The sequence below is a fragment of the Sylvia atricapilla genome, chromosome 1, assembly GCF_009819655.1.
Source record: "Sylvia atricapilla isolate bSylAtr1 chromosome 1, bSylAtr1.pri, whole genome shotgun sequence".
Taxonomy (NCBI): domain Eukaryota; kingdom Metazoa; phylum Chordata; class Aves; order Passeriformes; family Sylviidae; genus Sylvia; species Sylvia atricapilla.
The window spans coordinates 22,725,022-22,752,748 of NC_089140.1; the positions used below are offsets into that span (position 1 = coordinate 22,725,022).

The 27,727-nt window shown below is 37.3% G+C and overlaps 1 protein-coding gene across 1 annotated transcript in view; it reads left to right on the forward strand.

Annotated features, from left to right (window-relative positions):
* Positions 1-27,727, forward strand: part of CDK14 (cyclin dependent kinase 14) — a 312,752-nt gene that overhangs the window by 176,301 nt on the left and 108,724 nt on the right. The window contains exons 9-10 of the mRNA XM_066317133.1: positions 1,811-1,931; positions 13,218-13,311. Coding sequence (XP_066173230.1) covers positions 1,811-1,931; positions 13,218-13,311 — 215 coding nt within the window. The remainder of the gene's footprint in view (positions 1-1,810; positions 1,932-13,217; positions 13,312-27,727) is intronic.

Below are 27,727 nucleotides of genomic sequence, written 5' to 3' on the forward strand. Positions count from 1 at the left end.
TAGAATTTGCAAATAAATTCAGTCTTCCTCAGACAAGACTAACAGAGAGGGCTCAGAGCAGCAAAAAGGATGGAATCATTTACCATCCAGACTTCTCAAATCCTTTAATATTTTTTATATTGCTTAATAGGTCCATATCCACAAATTCAGGGAATACTATTTCAGTTTAGTCGCATGGAATATAGATGCACAAAAACTCAGGCTTGTTAATGGTTCTGTGTGCTAGGAATAAAGAACTGCTTAACTGCTTACCAGTTAGAGCTGTTGGTGGTTTCTGGTTTTCTAGAAGGGAGAAACTTAATCTGGAGGCAGAGACACTGCGGAACACATGATGTCACCTCTCCTCTGGCCTCTTGGGGCTCTACCTGGCCAACCCTAGGTTGTCTTTGTAAGCCAAATTGTTCATCAAGCTGATGGACAGTATTTCTTTAAGGTGCACAAACCTTAAAGAAATGAAGGTCTGCAAATTTGAAAAATAGGTGTTCATGTTTCAAATTTAGTTTTTAAAAGAAGAGATCATGGCATACAATTCAAATTATTCCCCTACACTGGTCTAATTGCTACAATCAGCTGATAATGCAATCTGCTTGCAAGATTGGCCATCATTGCTATGGAGATACATTCACGGACAGTAAATGTTCATAAATAGCTTTTCTGGTGTGTTAAGAAGAAAGGGGCAAAGGACTCTTTTCTACACTCTTTCACGAATTCTCATGTTTCTTATTTCTGTCTCAGTGTATGACTTTGTTTCTTTGTTTCTGAGAAGTGTAAAACGACCTTTTGTTATAGTAAATCCAATTGTTTTCTGAAAGGAAAGAAGGAAGACACAAAAAAGCACCCAGTACTGTGTTCTCCTGATTTCCATTACTTGTGTATGTCCAGTGTTCCCAGCAAGGAAGTGGATGTTCTCAAGGCAGTAGCTAGGATCAGATAATTTGGAAAAAGCATTTGCAGGCCCATTATAGGAAAAGTCACCTTAGCCCTGAAGATCTTTTTCCATTTTCTGGAGAAGAGAGTCCTCTGTAGGAGAAATATACTTGTAAACTCATTGGTTTAGCATATGATGATCTCTATTTTACATAGACTGTGTATCATGTGAATTTTTTTTAATTACTGACAAGCTTAAAAGACAATCATTGTAAATATAATATCTTTACTAGGCCACAGATTTTATTGAAATTATTTCTAAAATTGGAGCACTGCCAATACACAATTCTTGAGAGAGAGGAATTTTTCACATAACATTTTCTGCTGTATTGCTGCAATATTAATATTTATTTGAATGGTAATGTGTAAGTGTATCTGCAGCTTTCAAACATAAACTTGAATAAGCCGGCTGGGCTTTGCAGTGTAAGCTGTTGAAGGTTTTCTAGGCTTCCCTAGGAAGCCAAATCTCATCTATGGCATCATTTGTTTGGGAGTTTCCTTTTCACTTTCTTTTTCTAAATAACACTGAAATGGAAGACTATTCATGCCTCAGGAGGAGCAGTTAATGGCAATTAAAATCTTCATTTATTTATCTTTTATTTAGGTATACCACAGTATGTCTTTGCATCTCTCCAGGGCCTGGGGTTGTCATTACGAAAAGCATATTTTATTATCCCTTCATAATATTCACAGCTCTGTTTAGCCAGGTACTTAATGATAGATGCTACCATTAAGTAAAATAGTCCAGCTCTAGTAGAGAAATACTCTTGCAACATGCCTGTCACATTACATGATACATGCCCATGCTCCTTTTAGACTGTAATGGTACAGCAAACTATTTCTTTGCTTTGTTTACATTAATTTATTTGTGTTTACCCTACAGGTCTCGCAAGAGCTAAATCAGTTCCTAGTCATACGTATTCCAATGAAGTGGTAACTCTATGGTACAGGCCTCCAGATGTCCTTCTGGGATCAACAGAATATTCCACCTGCCTTGACATGTGGTAAGCAGAGATGGAAAGACTTTATGTAGATGGAAAGACTTTATGTAGGTGTTTTAGCTCCCGTTTTTTTAGACATGTAAACCAAATATGTAGAGAGATCATTGGTGCAGTGTTGGAGTCCAGGACATTCCCTTGGATGGCCTGGGACTCGAGGAAGGGAATTTGAGCCCTGGACAGGGGGGTGTGGAGCTGGTCCAGGGGGCTCAGAGACCTTGGCACAGAGCCCAGGAAAACACCGGGTTTGATTTTAATCCATGGGAGAGGCTTCTGACACTGAGAAAGGAATTACAAACCACTGGGATGTGAAAACAGTAGTTTAGTACAGTGGACAATACAGAATTCAGTAGTTTTAGAGTTTATAGAATAGAGGTAAATGGGGAAAGATGGTGGAATTCGGGTGGTACCTCATATACTTCTCCTTCTTCCTCGTCCTCCATCTTTTGGGGTGGTGATGGCACAAAGTAGTTAGAGTGGATTGGATCAAAGTAGAAATGACCCTTTTAGTGTGGGCACTGGGCATTGGCACAAAATAGTAAATAACCAACACGTAGTTATCTGTATAAATGTTAGGGAACGTCCCATCAGGGGGCAGTCGCCTCATGTCCCAGCTGCTGTCCGGACCTAGGCTGGGAGCAGAGAAAATTTTGAGATACCAAATAATAAACAACACGAGAAACCTGAAAACAAACCTTGAGGACTGTGCTTTTTTATACCGACATGACTCGGGGCTTTTAAAGGGCCAAGGACGTTAAACCACCTAAATCTCGGGTGAGGGGAAAAAGCAGAGAGCGCAGGTTAAAAAACATGTGTAGTGATTTGTGTGGTTCATGCAGTATCTCCCTAAAGGATTCCCCTCCTGCCACCCCACCGGCTGGCAGCTGCCACCAGGTGTTGACACAGCACCCACGGATGCTTTGCAAGAGACTCTAGTCTAACTTTTGTAGTCTTAGTGTGGTACTTTCATATGATTTTACACTTGTTTTGCAAAAGATAGGCTTTCACCATGCCGACTTGTAGCAAGAGGAAAACCAGAATTCTCTGGTTGTGAGCATAAACCCTCAGTTCTTAATTTACTGTATTTGGTAGCAGTAAATACCATTGAATCATTTTCTTTCAAACTTACGGATTTTATTTAGACTTGCAGGTTTAGAAGAATAGTTTGATTCGTACAATATATATCACCTTGCTCATTTTTGATGACATCATTTAGTCCTGTGTTGAACAAGGTAAAAGGAAGGTATTTGGGGTTTTGACTGTTAAAAGCCAAGCTGAAGTTTCTTAGTTTATTCTGTAGATTTTGACATGACAGGATCTCTGTAATCTGTACAAATCTGAAATGCAGGAAAAAAAAAAATCCTCTTCATGATTAAGAAGGGAAGATGCTCTGGAGTATGTTTGGGGTTTGCTTTGGTTGGTTGGTTGTTTGCTTTGAGTTAATTTTGGTTGGTTGGTTGGTTGGTTTTGTTTTGGTTTTTTTAATGCACATTTGACTTTTTAAACCTTTGTAACTCATTCAAGAAAAACTCATAATGAGGAATTTTCTGAGAAAAATGCAGTAATTTTTTTTGCATCTCACTGAAATATCTTTCTTTAATACAGGCAAGCAAAAGCTAGAATTATGATTGTATTAAAATCTAGAGGTAACTGTAAGATAAAGTTAAAAGCACCTTATGTTTTCATATGATGTGTGAATAATATTTTTAAGGTAATCTTGCAGTTTTATGCTGGAACTGAAGACCTAGCAAAAAAAATTTTTTTTGCTGGGGAAGAGAACTAAACATGAGGTTGTGTTTAGTCCTGTATCTGAAATCAGAGATTATGGGGTGAAATCTTAAGTTTTCCTGAAAATCTTAACTCATGGATGTGTGATTTAGAAATCACAGGATTGTTTTGTGTGAAAGGGTTGCAGAATATAAATACTAGAATATCTAATACTGAAGTGAGTAATTACTGTATCTGGGCCCTGGCTGCTGCAGTTCCTTGAGCTCTAAGGGAAGGTGAACCAGGAGGTAAGAAAGGGACAGTGAGAAAACTCCAGATGTGAACACTATGGTATTACAAATGAGCCAGAGAGGCAAAGGCAGCATCTTCTGTATTAATTGTCTGGTTTTCCTCAGACCATTCTCCACTTCACAGGTCTAAAATAATTTCCTTCTGCATATCAGTTTCTCATCTGTCCTGAAACTGTCCTGTTTTCCTAAATATCAGGTTCATCCTGGTGTCTTCAGAGCTTGCACACAATCTCTGCACTCCTGATGTTTTACAATTACCTCTTTTCCAAGTAATACCTCGGACACCCTCAGCAAGAAGCTTATCTTGCTGGGGGTGAAGCAAGAAAACTGACTCAGAGGATGGAAGTAGCTGGGAGAGATAAATTGTCCTTTCTGCTCATCTTCTCATAGTTCCTTCTACATTTGTTCATTTCTTGAGTCACACATATTCATGTATGTCTGCACATACGTGAGTCAACTTGTAATTTACAGAGAATATATGGAAGCAGCTATAGAAAATTTTTAATGCTTTAATATGCAAACTGCTCAAAAAGCACTTTAAAAGGCTTTTTTTTTAGTTAAAAGCAACATTGGAAATTAATTTTTCTAACTTTTCTGAATTTAAAAAACAGTGCACTGTGAAACTGAAATAAGGAATTTAAAATATTTTTATTGTTGCTGAAAAATTTTCAGCAAATAAAAATGGTTCTCTCCGAAGTTCAATAGCTTGTCAAAAAAAGATATTTTAACATTCCCTCCATGATGATTTTAGTAAAAGAACTATTAGAAGGTCCAATCAAAATATGTGGTGCTCCTATAATAAAGATTAAGTCATGTAGCTATTTAAAAGCATTTAAAAGTTAATATACATCCAGACCGAGCATATCCTTCATAATCATATGTTTATATTCAAATACATGGGCAACAGAGAAGATCAAGGAAGGACTTTAAATGCTGCTTGAGCAATTAAGGTCATTATTTTGTTTTCTGACAAAAAATGACTCGAGTATTGGGAAAGAAAACAATAGTTACATCTTCAATGATATCAAAAAATGATGTTCTTTTGCACACTCCATTTTATAATGGCCTAAAAAAAATCCAGGTGCTTGAGGGTCAGAGGCGGTGTGTTCTGTTTCAAACGAAAAACAATGTCATATTCCTCTTGTACTCAATTTTTAGCCCTTGCAATATTTTTTCTGTGCTGTACAAACTGAGGAACTGTGAAGGGCTTAGGAAAAAGGGACCGAGTAATACAGTTCCTTTGACATGGCAGCAATTTGTGCAGGGGCTCAGCCTCTGCCACATCAGAAATCACATGAGAGCAAATGTGTACTGTGTGTGACAGAAGAGCTTTGGGTTTTTCCTTCTGTGCTTAGCTGGGTTGTCTGAGACAGCAGTTGCAGTTTGATTGTGAGAGGTGTAGCTGCATGCTGAGGTCACTTTGAGCTCACTTGGCACATCTGACAGGGAGCTCTGCTGGAGCATAGGCGGCCTTGGGGCTCTGCTTACACAATGGTTGTACAGAGCTGAGCCATAATTACATTAAAGCCATTTAGTGGCTTCCCAGAGTGGGAGGAAGGGAGACACGGAGAAACCTGTCTACCATCAGATTCCAAGATAATTTGGTAATTTGTTATCAAAAGTGTGTTTGTAGCATTAGCATTTTTATGCAATTACTGGCATTATGTCCTTATGGCAGGATAGTGTGTGCTCTCCTGTGTCGTTATTGATGATCTACATGATGACAAAACTAGGCAGCCACTTCACTAAATATTTAAATAATGTTAAGGTAGAGAGCACAGCTGTTTCCTCTATTTAGAGAAAAGAAAAAAAAATTAAAAGTCACAGGGCTTTTTCTATAGCCATGATAAATGACATTTCATGGTGGTTCCCCAGGAACAGAAAGTGAGGCTCCCACAGAGTAGAAGACCAGCTGCATGAAAAAAGAGTCCAAGTATTAACCACTGGGCAGTGGCTGGGAAGCAGGTGGCAGAGGCTGCAGGCTATTTTTACACTTCATTTGCTGGTGTAGAGAATTAGAATAGTAACTAAAACCTAATGATCCACATGCAGTGTTACATTCTCCTGCATTCTTTTTTAAATAGCCACTGGCAATAAAATAATATTAATGAAGATGTACATGCAATAGGGGTGTCAGGCTGGTGATGGAAATCAGTGTGTCGGGCTTTGTGATTTACTGCTGACAGCACTTGATACAGCAGCATTATGTGAATGTATTATACTACCCACAACTGCATCAAAGAGTTGTGATAACCTTTGATATAGCTTTTTTTTCTCTCTCTCTCTTGATGAGGACTTACTAGCAGCTAGGAAAATGGTTTTGCATTGCCTCTGGTGTAACTTGTCCTAATCCTTGAATTTTACAGTCCTTTGAAAGTCAATGCAAGGAAAATAGGCTTCAACACATAAAGGTTTTATGGATTACTAAAACCCATATATAAGTAACACAGAAACATAGGGGAAAAATCCCTAAATTAACCTATTCTATTTGTTCCTTACAGGAAAAGGATAATATTAGTAAATGAAGCAATTTAAACAGGCTATTAAATCCATTTGATTCTGATAATGCATGTGCTGCTGCTACATCTGGGTTGCTTACATCAAGAAGTCACTAGGGATATTTTATTTTGAAGTGCAGCTGGCTTTAAACTGTGTTTACTAACAGCTGGCAATTTTCTTTGCATATTCTGTTGTTTTGTTTATAAAAAAAGAATGCTCTTAGTCACAGTACAGGTAACCTAAGCAGTTAAGGGCCAGGATATATTTTGAATTCACTTTTATTAACTAGCATCATCTGTGTTTTGTACTGAGGAAGAAATAAATTAAAACTAGGCCAGTAAAATGTTACAAAATTGCTCTTAAATCACTCTTATTTAACTTTGTTATATCTGGGTTGTTATACATGGTTTCAAATCTGAACTTAATTTAGGGAAACCTGTTCATATGGAATTTCTCTATCCTATTATTAGAAAAATAAATGGTATGTGGGAACACACTACTTTTCACACATAGCCTTCCATGAGTGTGGATTTGTGTGCTCACTGTAATGCCATGCATACTTTCATGAATATTTGACCAATGAAGACCTGCAAGTGTAATTAAGACATTCATTACATAAAAATGGATTTTGCCTTAGACACAAATGCACAAATTATGGTTTTTACACGGGGGACATTGCAAAGGCATCTTTGCCCTGTTTCTCCTGTAAACGATTTGCAGTGAGAGAAATGTGAGAGCAGTAGTCCCAGTATGCCCTGAAGAAATTCTCCTTGAGGCCTGGGAGAGGAAACAGCATAGGAGAAATTAGCTCTTCTGCCCTTGATGTTCTTCAGGTTTATGACTTCCACTCCCAAGAAATGCTAATGTGTAGAATTAGGCTATTAAGGTAATATTGCAGTAACTATAAATGTATTGTTAATTAAATTTTCTTGCTGTCAGTGAGTTCTTCACAAGTTTTATTGGCTGAATTAGCTTTTGATTGGAGAATTCTATAGGCTCAGATTCATAAAAATGTTGTGTGTGAGGAAGTGAGGAACTGTCTGGGTCTGTAGTTAGGGGAAGTGCATTTCAGTTCCTACCTGAAAACTACTTTTATCCATTTGCAACATCAGATTCGCTGTTACGTTTTCATTGCTAGTAATACATTTCATGTGTGTAAGGAAAGTACATTATAAAAATATCTGGATGCAGAAAAGAAAACCAGGAAGTTCATGTTCAACAAGGAAGTGTCTCCTGGCAAAATGTTGCTCAAGTTTGAGGAGTATTTTCTTGAGTTTATTTTGACTCTGCTTTTACGGAATGAGTGAGTCCAAGAGAAAGAATCCCACGAGAAGGGACCATGTAGATTTTAATCCTTCATGAATATAGTATTTCTTAATATAGAAACTGGGTATTGCTACAAAGAAAAAAATAATTCTGGAACTTTTATTTCTAGGTATTCAGTGACACATGCAAGAACATGACCACACTATTCTCTTGTAATTAGAATCACTTCAAGTCTGACTGTAAAGAAATACCTTGAGCTATCATGCTCTCAAGTAAATTAGTTTTCATTCATTGCATACACTTCCTGCGCTACTTTTAATGTATTTTTGTCATCATGAAAGGGAAATTTTGATTCACTCTTTACTTATCATGTGAGAACTGCTGTTTGCCTTATTGCTGTGTATTTTTATCAGACTGTTTCATCCATTAGATGTTATTTCTTATATTTCAAACAGTAGTGGTCATGAAAGACAAATTCTAGCCAACTTGAGCATTTGTGGGTATTCCAGCAGTATGCTGCAGTAGAAATAAATCAGATTTGAATAAGTCAACTAAGAAGAAAAAAGTCCTTTGTTTTAGATTCCTTTTCCCCAAAATTTGTTTTCATTGTTGTATTTATAAGCAGGATAATAAAGGAACATGACCATTTTTTTCCCTGAATAAATCTGACAAGATAAAAATCTGTTTGTCCTTACAACATATATATTACTAGGATTTTTGGAAGGTGCTCCAGTATTACATCTTGGTGACAAATCCATTAAAAAGTAAAGCTGCAGGATTTTGAAGTAGTGCATGTAGATTTTGTGGGGTTTTGTTTGAGGTTTTATTTGTTTGTCTGTTTGCTTTTTAATTCTGATATATTTAACATTACAAACAGTGTGTAGTTGGGGAAGCCTGAATGAAAACTCTGTTGTTCCTTTGAATTTCATAATTCTCACCAGGGTGGATTGCTGAAAGAAATTACTTGGCTTTCATAAAATGCCTTCCCCCTCTGAAGTCAAACCCTGCACGCAGAAAACAAGCTTAATGACCAGACAAAAATATTATGTGAACACCCAGCACAGGTTTTCACTGGCAAAGGCCATGATGAATATTATCAGCACAGAGCCTGCTACAAAGTAGATCTGTTCAAGGCAGAATATTCAGCACTTTGAAACATATATAGCAAGAATATAGGGTTTCTATATACTTGATTTAAGTATAAACTAAAACTTGATTTGGAAACAGCTCCTCATTCTGGAAAATGTCTGTACTCTATTTTATGGTTCCATCAAGAAAAGTCATAATATTAACTAAAGGAACCATCCCTTATAATATTTTATCCATTATGTCTTAGCAAAGCTGTTATGGGGATTTTTTTGGTTTGTTTCACAGTATTCAAGTACAGATAGGCTGGAGATTCTTGTAGCAATAAGGATCTTTGTTACACAGAGACAGGAGTGTGAGTCCCTAAGCGAAACACATAAAACCAATCCACCAGTAAGCAAGTTAATTTTAAGGGAATACCCTTCTGAATTATAAAAGCTGTGCAGGGAAAAAAAAAAAAAAAACAAACCACACCCCCCCCCCCCCCCCAAAAAAAACCCCAAAAAAACAAAACAAAACAAAACAAAACAAAAAAACCCACAACCCAAAAAAACCAAACCAAAACAAAAAAACCCACAACAAAAGAGGAGGTTCCTGAGGCGTTCAACTTCATTTTTACAGGCTCATTTACTATGTCAATTCAAATGCAAGAGAAGCCATTCAGCTGTGCTAGTAACTCTTATTCTGTATAAGGCTGTACAGTGACAGCCAGAGTCCCAGGAAATTAAGCAGAACAATAGAAGAACAATATTAGGTGGTATGGTCTCATCAATATATCAATAGGTTTAGTCATGCTTTTTGTCATTGGAGAGTAAACCACCCATTTCAGCATTAAATGGCTGTCACTTTTACTTTGCATGTTTATCCTATGCTATTGCATTGGAAAGATCTCTGAACAACATTGCAGCATTTGGCTTATTTATCCAAAATCAGAAATCCTATAAGGAGAGTAGGAAAATCCGAACTGACTACACCAAAATTTGTTAAGGTGTATTCTTTCGTCAAAAATTATCTATAGGTGCTTCCTGAAAATGTCATTGTATGCTAAAAGTTCACAAATTTACCTGAATTACATACCCTTGGAGATGCATGCACCTTAAAGCCTCTATTTCATATTTTAAGAAATAATGTTTGCATCATAGAAACTAGAGCTGGGAGTGATGTATGAGATCATCTTATCCATTCTACTTTTAATGCAAGTCTGTTTCCTGAAGAATATTCCTAAGTATTTCAGCTTGTCTAGTTTTACATGACTGTAACTGTGCTTCAAGTCCATTGGGAAGCTGGGGTATAGTACAATTATTAATTTTATTTCCCTAACACTCACCCTAAGATTTCTGTTTCCTAAGGGCATTCTGCTATTTCTAGTTACACTGTTTTGGATCTCCTTACCATTCTGGGAACCATCAAAATCCTAATCAGTTCTTCCTCGTCCTTCATTTTGCATAATTTTAAATACAGAGTCATCACATTATCCCTTGTCCCTTGGGTTTTCTTGTAGCCAGGAAAGGCATAATTTTCTTAATTTTTCCTCAAAACTCAGTTCTTCTGACATGATAGTGGTTTTTCTTTGTTCAAAAACATCTCTAAACTGTTTAAAAGTTTGTGAGGTCTACAAAAACAAGACAAAATTTCAAGGCCTTGTAGAGCCTTTCCTTTCTCATCTGCAATGTGTGTGCTTACAATTTGTAATGCAGGGATACTATTACAGACTCAAGTTTCTACTTTCTGTGATCCTAAAATTCACCAGTACCACTATGCCACTATTTAGAAGGTATCTAAAATACCTTCCAGCTGTCTTCAAGCCTTTATGTACTGTTACAGTTTTCTGGGTCTTTCCTATCCATTTCCTAGTTCAGTGTCGTACTTCTGTATTACTATTTCCCCTTTTTATAGTATTTATTAAACTTCTCAATGTGTTGAACACCATAACCTTTGAAACCAATCATAAGCTTAATTTTCAACTGGGCTGAAGGGAACCGTAGTCTTCCAGCTCAAATCTTGAAGGTTGCTTTTGTTTCTTTCCCCAATGATTATAATGCTCTTTTGATTTTTGTATTAGGTGCTTGTTTAACTCCAGTACTCTTTTATTTCAGCTTGTGACTAAATGGAATTGTAGGCTACACAAGAATCCAAGACATTTAATAGGATTGTTCTTTCCAAGCAGGAAATTTTTCTTCAGTTTTGTTTGCTGCTCTTATTTGATTTTTTTTTTTTTTGCTTATACTTGTGTCAGAACCACTAAAAGTGGACAAATTTATAAATAAAGTGAAACAATACAAAATTTGGCAAAATCTTCCTGCTCCCCTTACTGCATTTCTGTTCAAACAGCTGGATGAAGATTCTCTGCTGATTTGTATATGCTCTCAAGTGATATGCTGGTTTAATCAAATACCTGTTTTCTGGTTGCAAGAAAAGAACTGTCTTCCTCTTTTCTTTAGTCTGAGTTCAATTGTTTTATTGCTCATCTTGAATAAATGGCTCCTGCCTAAAATCTTGAACTTCTCCTTGCCTGAGATGCTGGTACTGTTTATTAGTATTTGACTGAGATATATTGTGCCTATCTGTGCCTAATGAAGCACTAACCAGACTAAATGATGAATGGCAGTTTAATCAATTCAGTTCATTTGGTAACCAGCAGAAGCATATGGAACATAAATTTTAACCTCTCTTTTATAAACACCTGATCTGTTCTAAAATTTGACTGCAACTGTGCTTTTCAAAGTTTTCTTCCAGTTTTCTATGCCAATGAGAAGCTTTACTTAATATATCTATGCTCTGGGTTGTAGAATTACAAAATGGTGGTGTGTATTTAATTTTCTTCTTCAAAAATTAGGCTATCAGTCCTCATTGTCCTGGAACGTAAAATTGTTTCATTATTGGGCATTTGTCAAAGCCTAAGAAATTAGTAAAACACAGGTTATTTACTGATACTTTTGGTTAAGTGGTATCTATAAGTACTCAGCTCCAGCCTTAATGAAAATATGCAACCTGTTTTCATTAGGTTGTTTTATTCTAGAACCACTTCCTCACCACTATATGCACACAAATCCTAAAATTAAATGCTGCTTTCTGAATGCATCATCATGATGCATAAGCAATGAAAAGGTATGTAATTACTACATTCCAAATAATTTACTTCTAAAAACAAAGCTAAATTAGAGGTTATTGCTGGGATTTTTCTGACACAGAAACAAAACTCTCATTTTTAGGGGGAGTTGGTGCTGTAGTTAATGTTGCAAATTCTTAGTTCATTTTGATATATGTTTTGGGGATTTAAACATGTTATTACTTTGAGTGAAGAGTGTTTTTATGTGGTTGCTTACATAGACGTGGTTGTACAGCATACGTGGGTGTTTGCATATGAAAGTTGTAGAAAAATGTATGCAGAAAAATGTAATTGAAGAAGTTGAAGTATATCATCAAATTTTGCGTCCTATTGATAGCCAAGAGGGATATTTTCTCTTCACATTATTTTTGCTGAGGGAACAAGCAACTCTTGAGCTGTTTTCATCCAGAAAAGATACAAGTGCAAGTTTGTAATTTGCTTTCCTTTTGAGATTGCAGGAAGTTTACAGGTTATCTGGAATCTGAGGTAGAGTGACAGAAGCTTTCTTCAACCTTTGAGAATGCTTTGAGAAGACAGCACTCTTTGTGCTGTAGTTAGTGTGCCTCAGTTATTTTTACGATCTGATTTCCCAGTACTTCTACCACTGGCTTAACTCAGTGGCATGAGGGAGCTCATGTGAAGGATGTTGTGTGGGAAACCAAGGACAGGGAGCTGTAAAGGAGGTGGTTATTGTGGGGAGAGGAGGGAGCCCATGGCTTCTCAGCCCATTGCAGGACCTCTCAGCCAGAGCTTCTGGGAATGGGTTCCGCAGCTAAGGGCTTTGAGATTCTATTATTTATGGTGGAAGAGAGGAGAAGAAAGTCCAAGCAAGTACATACATCCCCAAGTTAGCAGCATTTTGGCAGTAGCTAAGTTCAGTGGCTCTGGGCCTTTTTCCTTTTTACTCACCTTTTCCCAGATTCTCCTCCTGTGCTAAGTGGGCTTCCATGTTGTTGGTCTGTCCCCATTCAGCTTCTCCCAAGGGTGCTCTCTCACTGCCTTTCCCACATCTCCAGGGTTTCTTTGGGAGCATGACTATTCTGCTTGGGAAACACTAACACAGAAATCAGCATCTGTGCCTTTACTGCTCTCAACACCCACCAGCCATATTCCTGCTACCTCTACACCTTTCTTCAAACACCTGAGAAGTGTTCATTTGTATGCACTGATTTTAGCAAATGCACATGCCTGTCCTTCCATCTGGCATCAAAAAATAGTATTTAAATGCTGGTAAAGGATACAGAAGTATTGTTGTTGGCTTTCTGGTCTATAAGAAATCTTCCTAACCTTGCCTTATTTTTTTTCCTTCTGTAGGGGAGTGGGTTGTATCTTTGTAGAAATGATTCAAGGGGTCGCTGCTTTTCCAGGAATGAAAGACATTCAGGATCAACTTGAAAGGATATTTCTGGTGAGTTCTTTATTGCTGAAGTAAGACAACAAAGGATCAATTGATAAATGTTCACATATTTCTGTTTGTTATGAATTAAATTACTGGCAGACCCAAGGATCAGAAGCCCAGTCCACAAGCTAGATACAGTTTACTTGATATATTTTGTGTAAAAAGTTCTGTTTATAACTTTTTTCACCTAATTTTTTTTTTAAAAAAACAAAGAGGTTTATTGTGGAAGATGTAAGGCGATGGAAATCCAGCCAGTTTGTCATCCTTACTTTGCAGAGGACAGCTCTGGATGGCCTTATTAATATTCTACTAATACTATAGTGTTATTGCCAAGTATTTTTTCTTTTGTTATATAGATATATAAAGGAAAAGTAAGATATGAAGTGAGGAACAGGATAGGAATTCTGAAATCATGCTTATACTCAGATTCAGCAGGGGTCCTTGACTACTGCTTCTGCAGCCTGGTTAGGGCCTTCATGGGGGTTGCCCAAAGGCACTGATGACACATCTACACTGGGAGTGAAAAAAAAAGGTAATTTGTCTCAAGCATAATAATAATTTATACATTTTTCTACCCAGGGTTGTGGGGTTTGAGTTTTGTTTGTTTGCTTGGGATTTTATTTTCATTTGCACTTTCTTCTGTTGTGCTCTGGGTTTGGCAATTCCCTTGCAAAAGGCTCAGGAACAGATTTTCTTGACTCCCAATAAAGGATCATATCTAGTCTGATGCCCCCTGGGAGCTGTGCTGTTGTGGAGTGAGTTTGTTCAGGGAAGTCACTGCTCACCCAGATGAGCCAGAGTGGTTCCTGGTATTGCTGGGTGGTCATCAGGGAATGTGCCATAGGAGCAGCACCTTGCCTTGATGTGTCAATCTCTGGATTGCTTCTGACCATAAATTCAGAAAGGAAACATGAGCATACTTGTGCTTTCAAAGGTTATTTTGTCACTAGTCATTTATTTCAAATGCAGAATATTTATTTGGTATTCTTTTTGGGTCCATGGGGAGAGGAAGAAAGTCTTTCATAATACATTTTAAAAATTTACATTCTTCACTTTAATTGAAACTGGCTTGCACTATATCTCTTACATTGGGACATCAGGGAATTTATCAAATGCTTTTAGAAATGACTCATAAAAAATATCTCTCTAAAACAAGGCCTTACTTGATTTTGATATAAATATAACTCATTTTCTGTAAAATATTTGGTTTTTCTGCCCTGTTGGCTAAAACCCTGAAAATTTTGTGCTGTGAAAGAATAGCAATGCTGCAACATAGACTGGGAGCAGCAGTTTTGAGCAGTTCCTGTGACGTGTCTCATTGCTTTGTTTGTTTGCCAGCTTGAGTATTTTAAGCTAGCAACTTCTGAGCCAGTTTCCTGCTTTTGCTTTTTAAACTTATTATGATTTTTATTTATTAATTTGAAATTTTCTCCTTATTTATAGAACATGAAATTTTGAAAGAATTAATTCCTCTTTGGTACTTGGTCTCATTTATTCCAGTAAAATCTTGTTGACTCTTTTTCCTGTTGAAATTAAGGGTCCTTGTAACAGCGGAAATGAGGTGCTTCCTTTAGCAGGGCCTTATTTGCAATTTATTGTATGAGACTGTATGATATAGTGCAAAAAGTGATAGTGATAGGTATATCATATAAATCTGTTTTTGTATGCATTCTGTAAACCTTTTGTATACTTCTGGGTTTTTTTTCTCTATTCTAGCTACTATTTGCATGTTAAAAGGCTAAGATAAATGCAATCTAGGATGAGGTTTGAGGCCTGCCAATTATTTTAAATTTTGTTTTTAAACTGCAGTTGCAAATACTGAGAACAGTGTTGAAATAACAAGGGATAATTTATTGATACTCTTTTTTAAATTTGATCTTTTGCAAACCATCAAATAAATAGATAAAATTTTGGTATGGATGTTTTATGGTCCATTGCAAATCAGAGTTAATTTTAAATCCCAATTAATTAGGTTTTCTAATGGTAGTGTCTAGTTACCATTAGCTAAATAGTTTCAGTGGGTGCCTTCCTAATGTACTCTAAGCTTCATTAAGGCTTTAAGTTATCTCTTTAAAAGTTATAAACCAGAGGATTATTCTTGTTTGATTTTGTATTTGAACAGAGGGATTAAATTCGTTAATTCTCCAGTGAATCATATATAGTAGGGTAGTTAATAGCACTGAAAGACAAAATGAATCAGGTTGTTTTACCAGATAACTAATATGATTAACTCCCACACAGTGGGCACTTGCATGGCTGTAAAAGAAACAGATCAGCCAATAAAAGACTTTTGCAGGAAGAGTTCCCAGAGTTCATGTTTTCAGCATGCACCAGTGACACTTTTCTTGTAACAGTGGGTTCTCCTCTGAAAATGGTGGAGGGTACAGTCCACCTTCACTCTGATCCAGGAATCCCTTTGTTCACACCTTGTACCCAACTTGCAACACAAAGGAATAATAATCTTCATTCTATCTTTTGCTTTTGTTGCTAGTCATAGCTACACCTCCTTAGTGTATAAGGAGCCAGGTTGCAGCTCCTAGGGAATTGGGTTACATTAGTAGGAAACTGAAAAAATGTAATAAATAATAGCCAAGAAAAGCAAATAAAATTTAACATGAATAACAGTTTAAAAAGCTTGAATGGCTGTTTGATTTCCTATTGTTTAGTGACCATTATTATGTAAATGAAATCAAAATACACTTTACATACATTATTTTGGCAATTATCAACTTGGAGTCAGAGACATTCTCTAAATGTTTTTGTGTATTTCTACTGCTGGCCTTCTTCACATTTCTAATATAGCAAAAATAAATGCAACAGAGTACACCACATATATTTCTTCCTCATTATGAATTATTTTTATTTATGTTTCATAACAGCTGAATTAAGTGATTGTGTATAGTAGATTAAGATCAGCGATTGATCTTTCAGTTTTGTTTAAGGACTTTTCTCTTTAAGCTTGTCTCTCCTGACTTCTTTGATTCAATTTGTGGTTTTTAAAATGGTAATATACACTGATTCTCCATTTCTGTTGCAGCAGCTGTTTTTAATAAGCATACTCAGGTTCTATTACAGCCACAGGCCTCAATGAAATAGCAAGGGTTTATACATAGGATCTGTTCCCAGAATCAGGCCAGCACTTAGAGATGCTGGTGAATAAACAGCTGCAAGTTGTTATTGTCACACTTTGGATCTTACAGTATGAATTCTTTCTTCTGCCTAAAATTAAAAATGTTGATAGGCTCTTTTAAAAAAACTATGCTTACCAAATGAGATGGAATCACACATATAAATAGGTTGCTTTTTCAAAGAGGGTTAACAGTGAATAAAGTGCCTTAATGCAGTGATGGTTTGGTTTAATCAGTATATGATTACATTTTTACTCCTGTTTTTTTCCTGCATGTTGAAACTGGGGTTGCTTTCTGGATAGAAATGCATCACATAAAATAAGAAAGGAAAGTGTAGTGTCATGTAATTAAGTCATAAAATCATGAAGGTTGAGTCTCACCTTTGACTGAATACCACCTTGTCACCTAAATGATAGCACTGAATGCCAAGTCCAGTCATTTCCTGAACCCTTGCAGGGATGGTAACTCCACCGCCTCCCTGGGTAGCCAGTTTCAGTGCCTGACAAACGTTTCAGTGAAGAAATTCTTCCTGATGTCCAGCCTGAACCTCCCTGGGTGCAGCTTGAGGCCATTTCCATTTGCTCTGTCGCTGGTTTTTGTAATTACTACCTGTAAGAGCTATCAAGTCTCTTGCCTCAAAGTACTAAACTAATGGTATGCCATCATAATTTCCAGCAAACTTTTTTCTTTGCCATTCTCTGAGACAAGCAGCTTGGGTTTTTGTTGCAAGGTGCGAAGTCTGACTGACTGAAGACATGAAGTGGTAATCTTAGCATTTCTATTTAGTCTTGCCATACAAGACAGGATGAAACTGATCAAGTACACACTGAGTGGTAAAACCATGAGACTAGGAAAAATATGTGAGGCAATGTGTTGAGTCAAATTAAAATTACACAAAAATGGGGAATGTCATTTGCCTTCTGATAAGGAGTAGCTAAGGTCTTTATCAGTAGTTTATTCCTGTTGATCATTTGTTAGCATACATATCTCTATATGCAAACTTTGAGGTTTTCAGATCAAGGAGAACGTGCCATTGTTAATATAAAATTTTATTATGTCTAGAAGCTGAAGCTGCACCAAATGCCTTCAAGCTAGCCCAGTACCACAGAAAATTGACAGCTCCTTGGATCTGGTGATGATCAGTATGAATTAGCTGAGTGTTAAAGCTGATTACACTGAGCAGCCTGCAGTATGCTTGTGCATGCCACACTGGAGATAGAAACATGGTTACAGCTCTAATTTTTATATAAGCATGTGCTTTTATACTTGCTGTTCTTAACAGATTCAAAACAGATCACAGTTGAATCTCTTGTATTAGCTAAATTTTTCTTCTGCAGAGATTTTTTTTAAAGTGGGAAGGTATTTCTGTCTTTTCTGTTTTACGTGAGCTTTCTGAGAGCCACAATTGATCAAAGTGAATTTTCCTCCCAGGCTCTGAAGCCTTCCCGATAAGGGAATAATCTGTGCATTGCCTGAACTTTAGCCTTGGTGCCAACTACACTGCAAATTAGATTTCACTGCAAGAATACTGTACAAAGAGTTCTCCTGGTGCTTTGTAGCTCTCTGCACAGGCAGGACAATGGCATTTAAATGCTTGTTTGTCTGAAAATGGGCATTCTCTCTGCAAACATGGTTGTGGGAAGCATGTGCACCACAGGAGCATCACACTGCAGGTAGGGTGTCACAGCAGGAGTGGGAGATGGCAGCCAGAAGCTTCTGTCTTTCCTGACACATGTATTGAACAAGCTGAGGACTCCTCTCTGATACTGGATGCTATTGCTCTGTTGGGTAGCATAATACACAGTATTAAAAAGTAATTAAAAGAGAACCATATGCATTGAGCCCAGCAGCCTGATCTGCCAAAGGGTCACACCAGAAACACCAGCTTTCCACATGGAGCTGTGCAGCAAAACTCACAAGAGTTGGCCCATTTCCGATAGCCATGGAAATGGACATTTTTATTTCAATGGGAATGGAAGTGTTTCTCCCATTATTAAAGATTTAAAAGGCTATCAATATTATTTTTTATACATAAATGTACACATGTAATGTATGACTACAAGCCTGAAGTGTCCTGTAATGCAGGCTAGTAGTGTTTTCTCCACAACTGACGTTAACAGGCATTTGTGAAGCTGCAAAGCTTTCTCCCTGCGGTTCTGTATCTGAAGGTTTGCTTCATGTCACTGACATCCTCTGGAACCTGGAATAATACTTTTCAAGAACTTTTAAGCTTATGATGAACCCAAAGAAAATGTACTTTCTGGTATGTTGTATTAATAGTATCTTGTGGGAAGCTAAACCCAAGGGAGAACTTTAAATCATTAGATTTTGAAGTTCATCTGTGTAATCAGGTATTTAGTCAAATTTATTGGTCTCTTTTTTTCCTGTTTCATTATTTAAAATATGTTTTTCTTTCATTCAGTAAATACTTTGACTCTGAAGCATAGGTTATTCATCTCTGATGGAATGCATGTAATTGTGAGGCTGAAGATGAGCTGACATTTTATGTAGGCATGGTGTCTGTGGTGCCATCTATTCTTTTGGGTGGATGAATCAATTGTAGTATAAATAGTTCTTGCTTAGAGGGAAAAGTTTGTGTTTTCTTCCCATATCTTTCCATTTTCTTCCCACCAATGACTTCAAGAGGAAAATGAGAGGGATTTTTCAAACTAATTTAGAAACATGACTGCTGAGTTCTGTCTTCTATAACACAATACTCAAATAGAGAAGTGCAATCCTGCTAATACATCTACCTCTCCTTTGCTTTATAACAATAATATGCAAAATATTTCACTTCCTTTCAGCACCACTGAAAATTAATTACATAAATAGCAGCCTTCTCTACCTGTGGGTCTTCTCTTTGAAGTTGTTAGCACTTACTCAGTATTTTACTGTAGTTGCCTGCAGCTTTTGCACTGACATCACTTTTACAAGTGGTAAAAAGCCCTCTATGGGCTTTATGTCTTATGCCAAACTTCAAATGAAAGTAATTCTAAACTAGGCAAGTATGAGCAGAATTACCATTTAAAATTAACTTTAAAAAACGAAGTAAATCTGTGTGTTCATGCATTGTAAAGGATTCTGGTAATTTTTAAAATTTCTGTTTATGGAGTTTAAGCTCAACTTTTCATCTCTGACTGCACTATACTGTTGTTTGTATTACTGTGTGAGTAGACTTTTTCCCATATAACAAGGCACAAGGTAAATTATGCTAATTTGCATTCACTTTTTATGAAGAACTCCCATCCTCGCCATGTCTGAGTATCAATAGTCTGTGCTGTTCTTTGCCTTGTACCATTAAACCCATATGGTACGGGGCAAACAAACTTGGCCTAGGATTTAAAAACAGCAATCTTGTAAAAATGTAGAACAATTTCTAGAGGAGTATTGCCTACGTATATTAGGAAAGGAGGCTTTAAAAAATATGTATCTCACACTTTGCTAACATTTCTTTTAGAAATTGGGACATGCAATCTCACATTTATCCATGTTTAAAGTCATAAAAATACCCATCAGTATTACATGTATTACGGCCACTTTCCAGGGGAACTGCCAGCTGGTAGCAGGAGGAAAGAGAAGGAGAGGAAATAAAAAAGTAATGTGTAACCCCATCTTTTTGCTTTGAGGGTTATCTGGATTTCAGGCCAGTCAGTCCCACAACGTCATGCACATAGGTGTCACCTGCCAGCAAGATGTTCCTGTCCAGCCTGCTAATTCTGAGTACAACCCTGAGTGTGGCTGGGCTGGCACTGCAAGAGTGTGGGTTATTATCAGCTTGGTAGTGCAAAACATGAGAAGTAATTGGCTATCAGAAAAAGAAAACAAATTAAGACATGGTTCAGTGGAAAACAATGGCTTTGTGGTTTTCTTTGGAATCAGAATGTTTACTTTCTGCCATATTGCAGTTGCTGAATGAGAAATGGGCTATAATTATAAGGAAGCATTGTTTCTTTTCCAGACTTGCCTCTAGCCTTTGAGAGGGTGTTTACAGACAATAATACACTGAAAAAAACCATGATGAGACTCAGCTGGTGCAAATCAGTACCTGGTGTAAATCAGTGCATGGGTTTACATTTTGCAGGCACCTTCCTCCTTGGCCCCTTACACCACAGAAATATCTTCTTTGCTGTGTAAAATCCCTCTCTGTGCAGGTTGTGTTCACATGTGTTATGGAGCTGTAATTGCAAACATTTTTGCATGCAGGTGACACCAAACAGAAAAGCAGTTGCAAACAATTTGTGCATTTGTGGGAGGTGAAGCCTGTTACGAGCACAAGTGTTGGTGTGCTATCCAAAAATTTATTCTATAAGATAATATTGTACTATAAAAAACGACAGACACATTCAAAAAACTTACTCTGGTATGCTGGCTTTATTAGCTAGGGGAGATAATAAATGATCAGGCATCAAATTGTCGCATTGCTTTCTCTTTCATAAGTAAAGAAACAATGTGCATTGCGCTTGAATCTTCCCTTTTCCCTTTCTTCTTTTACTTGTGTCTGAACTGCACATTGCTTGTCAAAAGTCAGTTTTCTGTATAGAATTTTGATGGCCAAAATTGTTGTTTATGATCTATAGCAGAAGTCAAAACATCCTTAAGGTCGAAAATGTCTAAAAATCAATGTGGGGCTGGTTTAGGTGATGATTTTAGAGATGGGTTATGAGAATATAAGATTGATATGTCTTGCCTGTCTGCACATGTTTCTTAAAAGGCTTCAATAACAATAGCTGATTTCTTCTGTCCTCCTAAGAACTAGTAAAAGTAAATAGCTCTCTCTATCATGGTGTCTGGGGGAAAGTTCCCCTTCAGCCCATGCACATGCTTTGAGGTGCCATTTGAAGCAAGCCTAATTTGAATAAAGTTAAACTTTAATACCTATTTTAGTTTTTTTCGATAATCAGTGCCCTAGACTAGGTATTAATTTAGCAGGGTGCTGAGCATTTGCCGTAAGATTGTCTTCAACCATCATTTTCACAAGCTGCTGATCCTTTTTAAGCTAAATGTAAATTTTGATATAAGCTTTGTGATTTCAAGAGGCTTCAAGTTTTCAAGGGGCAAACATTAATACACCTTGATTAGGCCAGCTGCTTTTCTAGTTCATTAAATGGCTATGGTTGAATAACTTAGGCATAAAATTTTCATATGTTGAAAATGTTGTATAACCATATCTAAGTTTTAATTATGCATATCAAAATGCTGTCAGACAATTTCTGTGTCCACTACTTGTGTGTTGCCATTTCTCACGAGATTTGCACAGAGAAAAGAGAATCCTACTGACAGAATCGGTATTAATAAGTAGGAAAAGAAAAGAAAAAGTGCTATAGAAATGAAATGTGTTCTGCTACGTAAGAAAATGTAAAAAAACAAACAAACAAACAAAGCCTCATAAGACACTGAGAGTAGGAGAATTACCTGACTAGGATCTTAATGCAGTAGGTATTCTCAACTGAGTGTGAAATAAACAGAGGAGGTTATGAGCTATGCAGTATTATGTTTTATTCTGGTGCTTTGCTTCTTCCTTCCCCACTTTTCTAAGCTTTGAGTTTAAAGTGACTTGGAGCCTAAAGCAGACTCTCCAGCTGTCAGTTGCAGGAAGAAAAATGTCCTGCATTCACTGTTTGTCTTTAGAGTGTGCATGTATATCACTGTTTAGTTGTATTTCTGGCAATTGTGGCCTGTTCCCAAGTACATCACAGAAAACTAACAATATATTTTGTGAGACCATAGTGAGAATTCTTCACAGTGCTTTTTCAAGGCAGAATAAAACCCAAATGGCTGTGGTGGAAACTCTGAAACCTATTGGTGATGGAGCAGAACAGCATAAGGTAAATACTTAACAGAGAATGTAGTGTGGTACAGTAGGTATGTTCTCAAGTAAATATGATTACCCTGATGAGTACAAACCTAAGAAAATTTTTAGCATCTCTCTTAGAACACTGGAAGATTACAGTTGGATTTCTTTATCTTTTGGTAGGTGACAAATCAATTGACTTTGTAAGCTTTCAGTTTGATTAAACTTTATTACATTATGAAGAGGGATTTATTACTTTATGCCTACTTTCTTTCACAGATATTTTAAAACATTCTAAATTTACTTCTTTTTCAAAATGGCGTTATTTGAATTATAACTTACTTTCATCTTAGAGCAGACTATATTTGCATTTTGAACCTATATATTCTGAATGTGATTGTTTTAAATAGCTAGTAATTGTACTTTTCTCATAAGAGAAACAAAAGTACATAAATTTTGTATTTCTGAACTGGCCCTACATGAAAAATCAGAGGGAAAGCAGCCAAGGATTTTATCAATCCTTTAAGTATCCTTCATGTCTCATCTTGGTGTGCATCCATAAAACATATTGCCCTAATTATTTAAAAAGAGGCCTTAATAATTTGGCTGTTGGAGCTCCTGTGCATTTTGGTATAATCTGCTCTGGTCTGATGACTGAGATATTTGGTTGATGACATTGCTGTGCTGCTGACCCAGCTCATTAGAATGTTGTTGGTATTGTTCCTTCCTCTTGGAAAGAGAAGGCTGGGGATGAGGCCCTGCTGACCTCACTGCATCATTTCACTCACTTTATCAGCTGCTCAGCAGTTCAAAGCAGTTCAAACTGTAGCCAGGGAAAATCATCTTTTGTTTGTTTAGTTGGTCTTTTCATGAAAATTCTGCAATACCCTATTCCATAAAAAAAATTTCCGACCAGCAAAGGTAACCAAGGGTAGTGAAACACCTGTTTGTTGCTGAAGTCATCTCTTCACTGGGCTTTTACTTTCAGTGCAGCTTCCTACCACTTCTGCTTTATATCTTCTTGCTAATGTTCTCATGGTTTTGTTGCTTTTGTGGCCTTTTAAATAGCTTTATGATAACATTGTGCTGCTCATCTGCATTCCTCACACAGTCCAAGAGATCAGCTGTGCCTACAATGTTGAGAGGTTGATTTTTCTCTCTGATAACTTATGTAGTTGATTGTCCATGTTCATTGGTATAACATTTTTCTTTCATCTATTTCGGTGAGATCTTTAACATTTACTTCAAAAACACGTTGTAATAGCAGAGTTGCTCATGTTAAAGATTAAAACTGTCAATTTACTGTTCTTGTATTTGATGCCCCATCATTTTTCAGTCTTTGTGTCATCAGTATTTCAGGCCATGCATTTCTGTGGATAGAGGATAAGAAATTGTTACTCCAGTCTTTCACCTCTTCTCACCCATTATTGACTACCAGTGGTACTGAAGCTCATTGTCGTATATCTATATATCTGTGCAAATTTTCTTTTTTTAATTTGTGTATCCTATTTATTTAGTTATCTGTTTTCCCCTCTGGATTTTTTTTATTCTGTTTTTCTGGAGAAAAAAAAAAAAGTGGAGCATGATATACAGGTGTTATGTACCTCCAATCATATGAGAATTTGCTGTAATTTACTCACACTTCACTAATTATTTCTGCACAAGCCCCCTCGATTCACATTGGAGCTGTAGGCAGTGTGTTCTTCAACTACTGAGCCCTCTCAGCTCTTTTCTCCAGTGAGTAGAGAGGATCAGTTCCAGCAGCTCCTGGGAAGTAGTTCCATTTTGCCCAAAAGTGGTGCTGCCAAGAGTAGGAGCTGCCACTGCAGCTGCCCTGCACATGGTTTAAAGTTTAATTGGAGACAGGAGATGACTACTCCCTAGTCTGTCCTGCATGCTGCTTTTGATAGCTTAGAAGTCATGGACAGAGTTACTGAGTGCACCAATGTCAGAACAAACAAGATGGTTCACTGTAGCTGGCAGCTGCTGCCTCTTCCAGTTGAGATAACCCAGCTTTCATCTTCATTTAAATAAGCAAAATGGAAATTCTTGGGTTGTCTGCCATCTGCTTGTTAAGGCCACAACTGCTAAATGAGCAATAAATGGTTAAATCACAGTTTCCAATTTTTGAAAACTTTATTATCTCAACATTCTGTACTCTTTCAAAATGCACTTGTGATCTCAATGTTTGAGCAGGTACCTCATGGTGTCAGGGCAGTGAACCCCTTCCTCTCAATGGGTTTGCAAGGAAATAGGTAAAGAAAGTGTCAGGAAAATGGGTAGATGTTTCAGCAAAGAATTCACTGGAAATTTCCAAAGTGCTCTGAATGAGGTGTGCTGTCTCACTAGGCTGCATTGGAGGATACAGATTCTCTTCAGGTAGTCCTCCCATAGATCTTACCATCCTCTGGATGAGAACGTGTAACTCCCTGGGATTCTGCACTGACCCCGCTTAAGATGTCTTGGCTGCTTTTTTATAGCCATTCTCTCTCCATCAGGCGTAGGCTGACATTTCCACCATTTTAGGAGAAAATATTTCTGTACTTCTATTTTTTGCTTGCTTGTTCTGTGCCTGTGATTCAGAAGGGTAGTATAAATCTCTTTTCTCTTGTAGCAGCAAAATACTGCTGTTTGTAGTGAATACACCAGACATCATGCTGTGTTTTGTTGTAGGAGGCACACTTCAAACTCTATCACTTGAAATGGATTTTAAGTGATAAAGGATTTTTTAAAGGGATTTGATTTGGGAATTCTGATAAAGTTCAGTGTAGGAATCAGCTGGATATTTAGACATCCAAGAAGAGTACTCTTACCTATCTATATACCCATCACAACTGGAGCTCATTATTAATGCCCTCACTGTTTCAGAAACATTGTAACACCAGAACCTGCACATTCTTCAAATGGCGGTGTGACTGGCTGCCTTCATTTTCTGCAGAATGTCGCTTAAAAAAACTTGACAAAATACTCACTGCATCACTGAGCTCCATGTGGCTTCACAAATCTGTTCAAAATTGAGATTATTACAAGATCAAGACCTTAAATGACAAAATAGGGAGCTGGCAAACTTCTGGATGATCTGATCAAACTCTACTGTCATGCTGTTCTGTGATGCTGAGCACCAGGCTTCATATATAGGTCTCAGTGTATGTTACCTCCTCTGGTTTTTTAGGTGAGAAAAAGAATTTTCATACTTTTTTTTTTTTTTTTTTTTTTTTTTTTTTTTTTTTTTTTTTTTTTTTTTTTTTTTTTTCCCCCGAACAGTGAGCTCAGGCAGCTCAGTCAGCCCAGCTCTAGTATCGTATCTGCCCTAGCACAACAGCTTTCCTCTGCAAGTATATTTCTGTCACCTAAGCAGCACATGTCGTGAGCTTCTATTGTGCTGTGCAAATGCTGTTCCTTGGCCGTGGGGAGTGGCAAGTCCTGGTGTGTTGTCATAGCGAGGCACAGTCCTTCCTCTGATGTGTTGGGACTGGGCACCAGGCCAGAGACAAAATGTTTCCAGCATCAGAGCAGTGCATTGTGCATTCACCACCTCGGAGTGGAGGTTTGTTCTGGGGAGACTTTCATTGATTCCTGTGAAAACCAGCGGGTCAGGTCCTGGTGCGGAGAAAATCCTTGTGGAGATTGGATGTGATCCCAAATGTTCTGGTTTGTCCAGTTGTAGTTAAACGAGACCATAGTGAAGAGGCATAATTTTATTTTAAATAGAAATATTTTTCTTGCTGTCTTTTATGATGATTCATAGGAATATGCATACTTTGGTCTGTTAATTATGTAGATAAGCTTTCCAGCTGAATGGCAGCTTTGAGCCCTTAAGTATCCTGATACAACGGCATAGCTTGGCCTGTGCCAATGAGATTGGATACTACAGTACTAGGTAGGAATTCGCATGTGTTAACTGAGCCAGTTTTATGGTCTTCAAAAAGACCATAAAGCCAGCTTTATGATCCAAAGGGAGCATTGCTTTTCTGATAAGCCAGCATTTCCAAAAAACCCTGTGTAGTGCATACCTGGAATTCAAATGAGCCAGCTGCTGAGCCAGCACAGCAGGGCTTCTAGAAGTACATTTCATAAAAGCCTCCCACAAGGTTTTGGCTTTTATTTTTATTCTCTCTTTTCAGTTTAAAGAAAAGAAGTCAGTAAAAAAATTAGAAATAAATCTTTAAAGAGCATGTTTAGGAGAGGACTGTCTGTTTGGGTGGGTTGTTCCAAAGGCTTTGCAACCTAGACAGGACAGGAAATGTGAAATGCAGAGTATATCACTATCTGTACAGAGTAAATCCGCGCAGATTTAAAAGGATATGTAAACAAGCATGACTTGTGAACCACGGGGTTCTTCTGGCAGAAAATTGCTGTCTTTGCAGTAAAGAAAACCATTCTGTTTGTTCCCAAACAGTAAGAAAGAGACCTTCCAGCACAGCTAACAGCAGCAGGAGCTGCTTCTTCACATGTATTAAGACCAATCTCTTCCTCAGTGAAATCATTCCCCCTCTGTAACCTTAGTTGAGTGCTCACAAGCTCTGTCAATGCCAGAAGACCAAACTTGCCTCCTTGTAGAGGGGGAGAGAAATCTCTTGGGGTTAGCTTGAGTCTTCTACATGAATTTTCTTCCCTTTTCCTGATGCACAGCTTTGAAGTCTACAAAAGCTTTCAAAATCTTTTCTCTTCTTAGAAAGGATCAGTTTTGTCCTGTGGAGGTCTTTTACAGTTTCTGCAGCTCCAAAGCAGATATCAGAGACTGAAAGTCTAGTTTAATGTCAGAATTTTTAAATTCCGATTATGGGATTGTTTGCTGATGAAAGAAGACTCCTGAGCAGAGATGGTTGGGAAAGCTGAAAGGACAAGTTTTCTGTTCTGCTTTTAGCAGTTCAACATGGAGCATCCCTCACAGAGGAGCCATCTTTTCACTCTGGAGCTAAACAATCTCCTTTTACCATATACATCATTGTTTAACTAGCTTTTGGTAAGTTTTGGCAAAATTGCTGCATGGTTGCACTGGTTTGAGGGAAAGCACAATCTCTGTCAGGAGTTTCCTTTCTCCCCTTTTGCTGCTAATTTCAGATTGTTTGTCTACAGCCTAGGACCCTCTATTTTCAAAGTAAGTTTGCCAAATCCTTTTTTCTAGGCTTTTTAAAGCATTTATCTCATTCACATAAACATTTTAGTAAGAATTACTAAATTAAACAGATTCTTCCACCATGTGAACTTTTATGAATGTTGTAAGTTATTAAAATAGGGCCTTATGATGTCACGGTCCTGTATGAGTTGTTTCACACTTGCGTTTTCTTGTTGTGAAATTTAGATTAAATACTCTAGGTTTGTGCTTGTTCCAGTTCAGTTTGGATTATGGACAGAATTTGTTTCAAAAAGTCATCTCATCAAATCACAGAAACAGCCCTGTCAAAGTGTAGTAAGTACTTAGTAGGTATTTTTTGGAATAAACAAAACTCTTCCCTGACTGATCGTTTAGGGACACTGGCATGTCAAACCCCCGTGGTGCTTT